The following is a 12,569-nucleotide window of genomic DNA, read 5'->3' on the forward strand; positions in this document are numbered from 1 at the left end:
TAGTGTTGCTAAGCAGAACATATTCTATATAATAAATTCGGCTAGAGAAAAATATTTTCTTTCCAATAATAACAGGGGTTTATAGAGAATCTGAAAAGACCCATTTTTGAAATATCATGTTCTAGTGCTGGTGGTCACAAAGAATCTGTCTTCTGTTTGTCATTCTATCTGCAAAATGCAATGTGGCTCAGCTATTCAGATTGCCATCTCTCAAGAATGTCCTAACCCATACTCTTCAAAAACTGTCATCTAGTCTGTAGCCCAGCCAGGTGGGTGGGGTATAAATAATAAATTATTATAACTATGATTATTATCATCATTGGTTCTCACACGTAAGTCACACTCTGAGCTGGCGAGCATATACAGTGGTACCTCTACTTACGAATTTAATGCATTCCGAACGCACATTCGTAAGTCGAAAAAAATTGTAAGTCCAATCCCATAGGAATGCATTAGGAGAAAAAATTCGCAAGTAGAAGCAACCCTATCTAAAAATTCGTAAGTAGAAAAAATCTAAACCGCATCCAAGATGGCGGATGGAGCTCCATTCAAAAGTAGAAACATTCGTAAGTAGAGTTATTCATAAGCAGAGGTACCACTGTAGAAGGTCAGATTCCCAAGGGCCAGTGGGGAAAGTTGAGAGGAAAGAGGACAAGCTTTCCTTTATCTTCTTTAATTCTTTGTTGCATATAAACCTCTGGCTTACTTGACCATTTTATCACCAAGAATTGTCCCCACATGTGTGCAGGCATCTATATTTGAAAAATAATCCTTTTGTAATTTGCCAAGAAGCCATTTTTGTTCCCAATCTAACTGGCTTACACTTGCTTTTACATTTGTTTAATTTTCACTACTCAAGCACCTGTCTGGTTCCACAAAACTATCTGTTTCAGCAATTTTGACAAGCAGGCAGCACAACCATTTCCAAATTCAATGCTTTCTTCAGATACCATGCACAAAGCCAGATGTACCCCACTACATACTTCTCTGTAGAACAGCTGCATGCTGTAACAATTCAAAAGAATGTGCAAGAAGTCAATGTTCCCTGGGCTACATCTGTTCAAATACTCTGCTCCATTTATAAGATACTCCTAAAAACCTACTTTCCCCACACAGAAACTAATAGCTCTATGAATAGATCATAGCTTAGTGGTAGGGAACATGCTTTGCATCTAGAAGGTTTTGGATACAATCCCTTGGCATCTTTAGTTGAAATGGTCAGGTAACGGGAGATGAGAAAGGCTTGAGGCCCTGGAGAGTCACAGGCAGTCAGAGCACACTATATTGAACTAGATGGCAAACAATATGATCTAGTATAAATGCAGCTCCCTGTATTCCTAGAGCTCAATCTACACTGTAGCACTATTGGGGTTAAACCCTGACTTATTAAGTGCCCACTGCCAAATCTCTCTTGCACCAAAGACAGCTCTGTTACCATGGCCATTGTAGGTTCTCAGCTGGAAGGGGGAGTGTGAACTGTGGGACTGGGCAAATGCTCACTAGAATAGTCAAGGACGGTTTTAAGAGGGTGTCCTCCATTGAGATCCCATGCCACTTTAAAAGTGAATATAAACCCATTGAACAATATTATTTGGAGAGCTGAGGAAGACAAGATTATATGGACAGCTGAGGAAGACAATATCAGTGCTCTGATTATGTAGCTCACTATTGCCTCTTCTCCAGCTTGGGTCTTTGCTTCATGCCTCACCATCATAAAATGAAAGCAAGCCAACCAAAGCAGAAATCAGAAGAAAACCTAAATGAATTATGGTCTTCAGTGCCACTGGTTTGGTCAATTCAAGGAAACCACTCATTGGCCTATGTAACTTGTACTGACTCCAACCCAACACATAAGGTTCACCTTCTCCATCAGGTTATATAACTAAGACTGGATGAGAGCACAGGGAGAAGTGCTGCTAAGTCCAATGCTGAACAAAGTTTAAGAACTTTGAATGTTGAATGGGTTTTGGTCATTTGGCAAAGAACATGATGGCACTCACCCCATTCCATGTACAGAAACTAACCAGAATGGCAATTGTATCTTAGTTTGACTGTAGTGATAGGTCAAGCATCTTCCACTGCCCACGAGGGCAGCAAGCTCATTTATGGGGTTCAGGGCAGGCCCATGCAGCTCCAATGTCTTGCTGCTACTTCCTGCACCACCCAGCACTTGCTACCTAAGGCAGCTGCCTCACTCTCCCTAACAAGAAGCCCAGGCTTCTTGTTAGGCAGGGTTCTGCAAATTCATGATTGATGGCTTTAGTAGTTTTAGTAACTTTTTATAGGTTAAAAAAATCTATTTCAGTCTTTGGAATAGTAAAATATCAAAAGAGCAAAAGATTGAATTTGAGAATTAATGTTTATATGGCATTATTCTTCCCAAACCTGCAATTATTTTGCTTTTGCTGGTATGAATTGAAGGAATATAGTGGCAACTTATGGTTTCCTTGGTGAGTCTTCCACCAGGGCAGGGGTAGGGAGGCATCTTTGCAAACACACACTAGACAACATTTCAAGATCATGCTGAGATATTACCTTCCCTTTTACTTACTTTTGAGAGATGGTGTTCAGAGGAAAATCCCAAGCCATAAACAGTATTTGCTCTGCTATCTGCCCACTGACCAAACTTCTGTGATGTTTTAGTGAATGTCATGTTGGGAGTGATGGTGCTGTTTATTATTGCCTGCAAAAAAGAAAAGAAGTTATGAAATAACGAAGTAAAGCAGTATACTCATAAAGCTTCCCTTAACGTCATGGGCCAGGAATCAGCTTCACATGTTAAACAGCAACATGAAGGGGGAGAAGGTGGAATTTTGTTAGTGACTAACAGATCAGTGTAGATCCAGCTATGGATTCCAGTTCCCGCTTAAAGAGTTTTATTGACCTTCTTCTTGCTCTCAGCTTGCCCTCTGTCACAGAGTAATTGCAAGGATAAAAGGAGGGCAGAATGGAAGACTCAAAATTTGAGGTCCAGTCCCTCAGGTTTTTTGCTGTGCATGCTGCACTTTTTCTGTTGTTCTCCTAGCCTTTAATTAAAATTTAATTAAAAAACAGGGACACCTTCAGCCACAGCCCTGCCCACCCCTTTGTAAAATGGGTGTAATGACAGAATCTCCCCCCCCATAGAATTAACAGAGATAAATATGGGGGGGGGTATGTTGAAAAGCTATGCAACCATTCCCCAGAAGAGTTTTTTTTCAGAGATAGGCTACCAGCAGCAACTGAAAGAGGCAGAGCAAGCTACCTTTTTTTCTACCCAAACTCCCCCTGAACTTGCTATCCTGGGGATATTCTCTTAGGAAGCTTTTCTCATTACAGATATTTGCTGACAGGTCTCTAGCCTTACTCCAGGTTATTGCTAGTTAGACTTGGAAGCAGCTAGATCTGCAGTGGACACATCACTCTATTCCCTTACAAGTCCCTAAATAGCCAGAGACTTTGGAAAAAACCAAAGCCTGTACCTCTGAAGCAGGTAAATGTTTATATCCAGATGGCATTCAGAAAACCAGAATATGGAAAATGTTAAAAATTTAGAACGGCACAATCAAGTGCACTCTTTTTATTTACAATGAAGATTGCAATCAATTCCAAGTACAGTTTTTAGAAAGAGCACTAATTAGTAAGCCATTGTGTCACCCTTAAAAATCATGATTAAGGCTTTTATGGAAGGTTGAGACCAATCCTCTTGAAAGAGTCTTACTACAAAGATTCAAATGAAGGTCACTCTCTATTAGCCTGTTGTATGATAGCATCACTACACTAAAAATGTTGGAGATATTGAAGTAATAGAATTACAAACCCATCAGGTTTGACAGATAGCACCTCCTTAAAATTAGAAAGCTAGCACAGGATTGGCAGGAACACATCTGGTGCAGCACAATCATTTCATGTCTACTCTACTCAGAAGTAATTTCCATTAAATTCAACAAGGCTTGCTCCCAGTTAATTGGGCACAAGATTATAGCCTTTTTAAAAAAACAAAAAACAAAAAAACCTGCTGAGGTGGCAGAAACAGTCATCAGAAAAGATTCAGAGAGCATGTTATTGCTTAATTCACATGGTGAGATTTGCTATTAGCAGCCTTCCTGAAAAAGCTTACTGGGGTTATCATTGTTTTAAGAGACTGAACAGGCAATCAGGAGTGTTGTGCTTCCCTTCTGCAATTGCTGTAACATCAATAGCACCATGTGCAACTGTGTGTAGAAAGGGAGGAGTTTGTATTGGAAGGTTTGTTTCTTCTGCCTGTATGCACCAAAAAGGCATTGTTAAAAGGGGCTTTGAAACATGTTGCATTCGTTTTAAAAATGACTAGATAGAGAGTAGGAGTTAAAGTGTACATTCCACAGAAAAGCTGTAATTCAGTTTTCTAAAACACAGTTTTCCTTTCAATTTAAAGCAAATACAGGAAAACACCAAATTTGCTCAAAGTTTGTGGGACTGAGTGAGGGTCGCTTAACTGTCTCATCACAAAGCAGCCACTATCCCCAAAGGGAGAAAAAGTTACAGCACCTCCCCCCTCTGCTGGGCTAATAGCAGCTTTGGGTAGTAAGATCAGGATAGAGTTAAATAGTCCCACATCTTCAACTTTGAGCTCTCCTACAGTTGCTTTGAAATGCTGTGTGATTCGATCCATAGATCTTATGCATCACATGTAGTTCTGTAATGTGCTCTTGTATGTGACCCTTTGGATGCAACTGTTGAGCAAAAGTCAAGAACAAGATAGCAATAAAACTCCACATTTAATTTATTTCAGAAACCTAGTTTAACAAAACCTAATTACAGGTAGGTAGCCGTGTTGGTCTGATGTAGTCAAAACAAAATAAAAAAAATTCCTTCCAGCAGCACCTTAGAGACCAACTAAGTTTGTCATACGGTAGGTATGAGCTTTCGTGTGCATGCACACTTCTTCAGATACACTGAAGCAGAAGTCCCCAGATGCTTATATATACCGTAGTCATATAGCTAATTAAGCAAGTCTGTGCCATAAACTCTATTCTGTGATTTTCAGGTTTTTCAAAAAATGTAGCTTGTATGCTATCTATGCACTTTGTTCTAGTAAACTACAGCTCAGAAACTGGAGAAGGTTCATTTTAAAGCAATAATTAGCTCTGAATTTAGATCAGGGCCATGGGAAGTTTGACACCTATAGTCAGATCAGTTCCTGAATCCAAAGGTCATCTTCCCTGGGATTAGAAATCGAGACTTACCACAGCAGCTTGAAATCTGCCACTCAGCAAAACTGGAGAAAGAAATACTCATTCAAACCTCAGTAACTTTAAATTGCGCCTCATTCCAAGGAATAGGTTTTCAAAAGATACAAATGACACTGAAGCTACTGAAATCCTAATTAAAATGCCCAGGTCAAAGGTTCATATTTTTGCATTGATGGCAGCTGCCTTTCATCCAGATGAGGAGTTGGTACCATATAGTTGTCGAAAAATGAAGGAATACTTTAGCTTTCTACATTTAAATCATCCAGTTGGTGGTGCTAGATAATTGTGCAAACTGAATCCTTACATGAAACACTGCATATTTATTCTGGTGTCTGCAAGTGTCTACTACAGCATGAATGAAATTGAATGGCAGTGGAAATATTATCAGAGGTTTACTTTGTACCTTACCAACAGGATAAAGGTGAAGGTAAAGGGACCCCTGACCATTAGGTCCAGTCGTGACCGACACTGGGGTTGCGGCACTCATCTCGCATTATTGGCCGAGGGAGCTGGCATACAGCTTCCAGGTCATGTGGCCAGCATGACAAAACCGCTTCTGGCGAACCAGAGCACCACACGGAAATGCCATTTACCTTCCCGCTTGGAGCGGTACCTATTTATCTACTTGCACTTTGACGTGCTTTCGAACTTCTAGGCTGGCAGGAGCTGGGACCAAGCAACGGGAGCTCACCCCGTCGCAGGGATTCGAACCACTGACCTTCTGATCAGCAAGCCCTAGGCTCTGTGGTTTAACCCACAGCGCCACCTGCGTCCCTACCAACAGGATACAATAGAAAAATTACATGATCTTTTATTGTTTGAAATATATCATACAGCATCCATATCTGCTTTGCATATTGGCATCAATTAGTTTTCTTAATGAATTAGCAGACTGATTTACTCCAAGAATACAAACTGCTCATAATACTGGAGGCAAGGCAGCTGGATTTTCTAAGTGACTGATCATGAAATCAGCACATCTTTAGACACCCCAGCCCCAATAATTATAGGACAATTTGCAAAATGCCATTTTTTTAAAAGAAAAAAAACTTTTCCCACCACAGAGCAAACAATGCAGATGCTTTAATAGTATTCTATTGTCTCTCCTGCTATCAAAATTTAGATTGTGAACTCCTTTGAAGCAGGGAACTCCATTTTTCTTTTGCTTATGTTACACCATGAACTTGGGTGACATAATCTATATTTTCTGTACAAGTATGCAGGAAGTTGGCCTTTTCCTTGAAGGTTTCTTTTTTTTTCTCTAGTCAGGAAGGACGAGTTTTGAGTAATGTAATCTAAACACATTGATGAACCAACTTACCTAAGATACAGTATATTTGAACCATGTCAGGATTTTAAAGAAGATTCAGAGAGAGGGGGGAAATGCCAGTTGGAGTAATCAAGCGGTTGGTTTCCAAATGGTAATTTAGACTTGAAATCTTCACATCCAATATTATCATCATATCTATCTATCTATCTATCTATCTATCTAATCTATCTATCTATCTATCATCTAACATATATCCTGCCCTTTCTCCCAGTGGAGCCCAGGGTAGCAATCAAATTTTAGTAAATGGATCAATTGTTGAGCAGATTGATTAAATGCAAACATTAGAACATTCCTCAATATGCAGTGTTATGTTTAGTATAGATGTTTTGACATTCTGGCACACAGGCAAAATAAGACTAGATTTTCTGGTGGAAAATGGATTTCTACATTAATATTAATAAAAAATAAAACTACTCAACATAATATCTGCCATATTTCTTAGGACTAAAGATATATACTCCAAGCAGAATGCCTTTTAGCCTCCTTCCTCCTTTACAGTGAATTGAGAGACAGAAAAGTCAAAGGAAACAAGCAGTCCCATAACATCTCCTACAGGTTTCTCAACGAACTTCAAATGTATTATATTGTATGTTAAGTTCCAAGAGTGGTGCTCTCATTTTGCATCACTTTTCAGCAATGTTAAAGGGGGGCATATTAAATGTAGAAGTTTACCTGAGTTTAAACTGTCAGATAGCTTACCTTTGAGCCATCCAAGCTGATTATCCTATAGACATTTCTTGTGCTGTCATAGAAGTAGGACACAGTAACAGCATGCTTGCTGGTGGGAACCCAGTTCTTCTTCGTGTTAGGGTCAATCTGGAAGACATGAGCTCGGGTGCTGTAGATGGGTTGCTCCCTGAAGGGCAAAAAGTAAAAGTGATGAATCTGATTTGGACGCAATATGGTTGTACACAAGTCATTTGGATATTCCATCCATTGGCCCCTATGAACTTCACTTTGCATGAGTAGCGTACTTGGCCCCCACAGGCTTGAGTGTCTATATCTGTGAAGCACATGAAAAGTACTCACAGGGAAGGGAAGCAAAAGTCTTTTAAAATAAATTGAGTGGCCAGCTGTACAGTCAGATAAAGGAGGCATATCTAAATATAGAGGCACTACTGATACACCACCTCCCCCTCCCTCATTCTCCATCTGTCAACCTCTTTAACACTAACTGTCAATAATAGAAGTGTAATTTTCTTCCATTGAGCGAAACCTAGTGAGAGGACTTTTCTCATCCTTTTCTTAATAGCCTAGAAGCTCTAGATATCATGAGCTATGACTTACTGAAAAGTATTTGTTGCTTTCCTGTCAAATGCTTCACATGGTAGATCACAGCTACTGCCTCTTTTAGCATGCTTCACATGGTAGCTCACAACTACTGCCTCTTTATCTCACAATCTAATATTATAGCTGTTGAGGCATGTATAAAATATATGCTTATGTCTGCCTAGAGAGAAAAAAGTACAGAATCTCAGCTGTCCATTAACACCAATTAATTCATTAATTCAATAATAGTGTTGATGTGATCAGGAATCTAGTACTTAGTAGTTTGCTTCTCTCCAAACAAGTCATGATGCTAAGCTAAGGTTTGTCCTTGGCTTCCCAAACTTGGCTTGTTTGGACAGAAACAATGCACTAGTTTGGACATCAAAGTAAGTCAAGGCTTGTTGCTTGCACTTGAGGAGAATCTGCACAACAGGAGCAATTTGAAAGTGATAGCAGAGAATCATTTGTAGTATTGAATAGTTAAGCAATGAAATATCAAATTAAGTGTCTTATATGTGATTTAATCCCTTAGATCAAATCTGTAAGTCACAAATCTGTAAGTCACAAAACTCATTGGATAGCCTAAGGCAAGTGTAGAATGTCCACCAGCCAACTTCATAGGATTGTGTGTAAATAAACGACTTATGTAACTTTGTACATTTAAAAGATCTAAACTAGAGTATTAATGATACCAGTTTTTTCTCTTCCAGGTTCAATCCTTTACATTTTTAAAGTTTAAAAGATGGAAAGATTTTTTTCCATATAGACTGTCTAGCATTGCTGATGTTATCTAGTAACTACTCATCAGTGTTCTACTACTGAACTGCAATTGTAATTAACAATCTGAAGACTTTAGCGCCATTCTCTAATTATGTAGGGGAGAAGTAGCGACTGATAGGTCTGTAATTTTCTGGATCCTGTCTCATTCTTTTTTTTAAAAAAAGCTGGTATTACATTGGCTATCTTCTTATATCCTCTTATTTTAGTGATGTGGCATAATTTATTTACTAGTTCAGCTACTTCACATTGTATGTCTTCACACATTAGAGGTAACTCTCAGGTAAATGCCATCTGACTCCTGTTATATCATATTTTCACAGTTCACTTGCTTCCAACAAAGTTATTTTAATATTTTACAACAATATCCTAAGCACTGAGAGCTGCTACAACAGCTGCCGCAACAAGGCTTAACATTTACCACCCTGAAACATGCTTGTACACACAAAGCAAAAATAATAATCAGGTTTCTGGGCAGGGTCTTTCTGCATTCTTCAATCACTGTCTCCAAGCATTAGCAATGCCAGAGGGAACCTTTCTGCCCCTTCATCTTACCCAAGGTACTGTATTTTAGTTACAGAATGTATATGTACCCTTCACTATTAAGAACAGAAAATACCATTTGCATTAAAAAAAAAATCAAAATTCTAATTAAAAATAGCAGGTTCAAATCTAGCATCCCCGACAGGCATGATAAAATAGAAACGTTTTCGCCAGATATGTAAAAAAATAGCAGAGTATGTACTAGGTGAGCCTCTGAGGTGAAATTTTTCTTAGGAAACAGTTGGGGCCAGAGGTGCCAGCTTCCAAGGGTGATGGGGGGGGAGGGACACTGTGATGTCATGCCTGTGAACACTGCACCTCTCTCCTTAAGCCGGGCTGAAGCTTCCTGGGCTCTGGGAAGGAGACACCAGGGAAACATTTAGGAGACTAGCCTTGTCCCCTTGACCACACATCACTGCCATGAAAGGAGTCCCACAAGAGTTGCATGCAAGTTCTGCAGCGTAAATGCCAGCTCCTGGGGGCTGAGGCACTTTGCCCCCTCCCATGTTTTTTTTAAGGGGCTGGTCCCATCAATGTTCAGAGGCTCCATTAAGCCTCATTTCCCCACCCTAACTACAGCCCCAGTTTGATCCCAACATCTCATTTGGTACTGACTTTGGAGACATGAAAAACGAAGTAGTTTTTTGACCAGTAGTAAGCAGTAAACCATGCCAAAGATCCTTTTGAGCATGCTTGTAGCTGTTCTGCTTGTGTATAGTTTCCATTTTTGAAATACAACTGTGATGTGACTGAACAGACGCATTTTAAAGAAAAAGTATAAAGAAAAAACCCCAACACACCCAGCCAGCCAGCAGGCACCATCTAGTCTCATCTCCTGTTCTCCTAATAGCATTATTGCCAACCCAGAGTGGGTGGCTGGCTGGGCTGATTTTTCCCATTTCCATTTGCACTGAAGGAGCCAGAGTGCTATCTAGAGTTATACTAAGAGAAGCCTCAAATACTTCCACACTGTTTGGCATTAGTAAAGATAAAGCTAGATTATTGTGTTCACGTTAGGTAACGTCTCCTTCAGATGGATGGTGCTATGTACATTGATGACACTACAGTGGTACCTCGGTTTATGAACACAATTGGTTCCGGAAGTCTGTTCATAAACTGAAGCGTTCATAAACTGAAGCGAACTTTCCCATTGAAAGTAATGGAAAGTGGATTAATCCGTTCCAGACGGTCTGCGGAGTAACCGTTCATAAACTGAAGCGAACTTTTCCATTGAAAGTAATGGAAAGTGGATTAATCCGTTCCAGACGGGTCCACGAAGTACTTAAACTGAAGCGTTCATAAACTGAAACATGGGTGTAATTGGTTTCGGAAGTCTGTTCATAAACTGAAGCGTTCATAAACTGAAGCGAACTTTCCCATTAAAAGTAATGGAAAGTGAATTAATCCGTTCCAGATGGGTCCGCGGCGTTCATAAACCGAAAATTCATAAACCGAGGTGTTCATAAACCGAGGTTCCACTGTATCTATAATTAAGGAGAAAAAGGATGGAAAGGGTTTAGGAGACAGAGGAAATAAGGGCACCAAGAAGACTTAAACATTACCGGTAGTGAGTAAAGCACAGAATTATAGAGTTGGAAAGAACCCCAAGAATCATCAAGTGAATTAATTCATTATTCACAGGTTTAAATCTAGTAAGGTCACTTTTGGAACTTGGAATCATTTTCTTAAAATGCTCAGCCTTGAACATTAAGGTAAGAAATAACTCTTTAAAATACTTAAAAGCCTGATTATAAAAAAATGATACTTGAGAGAATTCCTCCTACCACTTAAGGATAGGGTGAGAAGGAATTAGCAAGCACCACTATCACTGACCTAATACAGTAATTCTTTTTTGTTAGTAGATTACTGGTTAATAGTCCTTAATGACTGGTTGGTGCTTTTTTATGGGAGTTCATTGTTTCTTTATATTGAGACCTCTCTTGTTTGGCAAAGGGCAAGTCAGAATTTGGGGGAGGTGACCAATCACACCATCTCCAGCAAAAGATGTGTGTGTGACAAGGCTCAGGTCCCTGGCAGTAATTAGTTCAAACATCTAGTTCACCAACTTCTCTTTAAGACCCTCACAATACCTGCCACCACAACCTATTGAGTTAGTACAGAAGAACACTGTATATTTACTGATATAGCCTAATCTAAAATTACCAATTTTCCTCCTTACTTTTTACCTCTGCTTTCATACACTTTCTCACAACTCCACTTCAACTGTAATTCTCAGGCACTCTCCACCTGTCAGTCACTCTGACTCCACCCAGCATTCCATCACACTCCATGGCACTCAGTCATTCTTCCACTCACTCTTCTGTTATAGCGTATCTGTAGGGGTGGACAGATTGTCTATTTCTGGTTCATGTCACTTCTGCATGCGATCATTCCTTAGTCTGTGCCATCCTACTTCTGCATTAATCTGATTTTATGAAAAGTCCACGCAGAAACACAGATTTAAATATGTCATTGGTTGTTGACATCCACATGTATCAAGAGACAATGGAGTGTGCCTCTGGGGGTGAAGGCAAACCGCTGGAGAATCACAGCACCTCCTGTGCCTGCAGATACCGGTAACACGTAACTGCCTCCCATAGTTTTTGCTATGTTAGCTACACAGAAATGACCTCTCCGGGCAGCGTGTATGGAGGTCCAGGGTTGCCTAGATGACAATAACCCCTGTTCATCCTGCTGGTGTGGTCCAAAGGGAAGTAGAGCAATATATCTGGCACCAGCTTGGCTGCAGGAGTTGCCAGAAGGAGGCATACAAGATTCCATCCAATTGTCTTAGGGACTCCACTCTAGATTTGCGTGGGGTTTACTCCTTAACCTTCTCTTCGAGCAACCATACTGGGCAGGGCAGGGGTGTGGGGGAGAAGATGGGGATTTATTTAAAGCAGGTCTTGGACCACCTTGTAATACTATAAATATGTATTTAAACCAGGAGTCAGCAACCTAAGGCCCATGGGCCAGAAGCGCCCCACGGAGGTCATTTGACCGGCCCACAAGCCGCTCCCAAACTGAGCTGCTCGCTCTTGCACTGCGCTAAACCAGCGCAGTGCAGCATAGGGACTTGCTTCTGTGGCGCTGAAAATCATGCCTGCGCAGATGCAGATGCCGAAAATTGCGGACGCACATGTGCAGACACAGAAAATTCGGCACACAGAGGGATCTACGCAGACCAATCTGGCCCAGGCAAGATATACCTTGCTGACCCCTGGTTTAAATACATATACCGCTGGTTTAAATACCGTGGTAGATGGGCGGAATTTGAACAGAACTCTGCACTGAACTCTTTGATCACCCCTGCTTGTGTGCACATGCATGTGTGTGCATAAAGTGGGGTGCATGTTTGGAGAAATAGCATTTCTAGCCATTGGAGAAATAGCATTTCTAGCCATTGGAAACAGGTGGAAGCAGAGAAAGCAAGAAAG

At 40.4% G+C, this 12,569-nt stretch overlaps 1 protein-coding gene across 1 annotated transcript in view; it reads right to left on the reverse strand.

Moving 5' to 3' along the window:
• HOMER1 (homer scaffold protein 1) overlaps positions 1–12,569 on the reverse strand; it is a 70,502-nt gene that overhangs the window by 37,094 nt on the left and 20,839 nt on the right. The window contains exons 2-3 of the mRNA XM_035099533.2: positions 7,243–7,399; positions 2,552–2,683 (exon numbers count right to left, since the gene is read on the reverse strand). Coding sequence (XP_034955424.1) covers positions 2,552–2,683; positions 7,243–7,399 — 289 coding nt within the window. The remainder of the gene's footprint in view (positions 1–2,551; positions 2,684–7,242; positions 7,400–12,569) is intronic.

This window comes from Zootoca vivipara, chromosome 11, assembly GCF_963506605.1.
Source record: "Zootoca vivipara chromosome 11, rZooViv1.1, whole genome shotgun sequence".
In the NCBI taxonomy this organism is placed as follows: domain Eukaryota; kingdom Metazoa; phylum Chordata; class Lepidosauria; order Squamata; family Lacertidae; genus Zootoca; species Zootoca vivipara.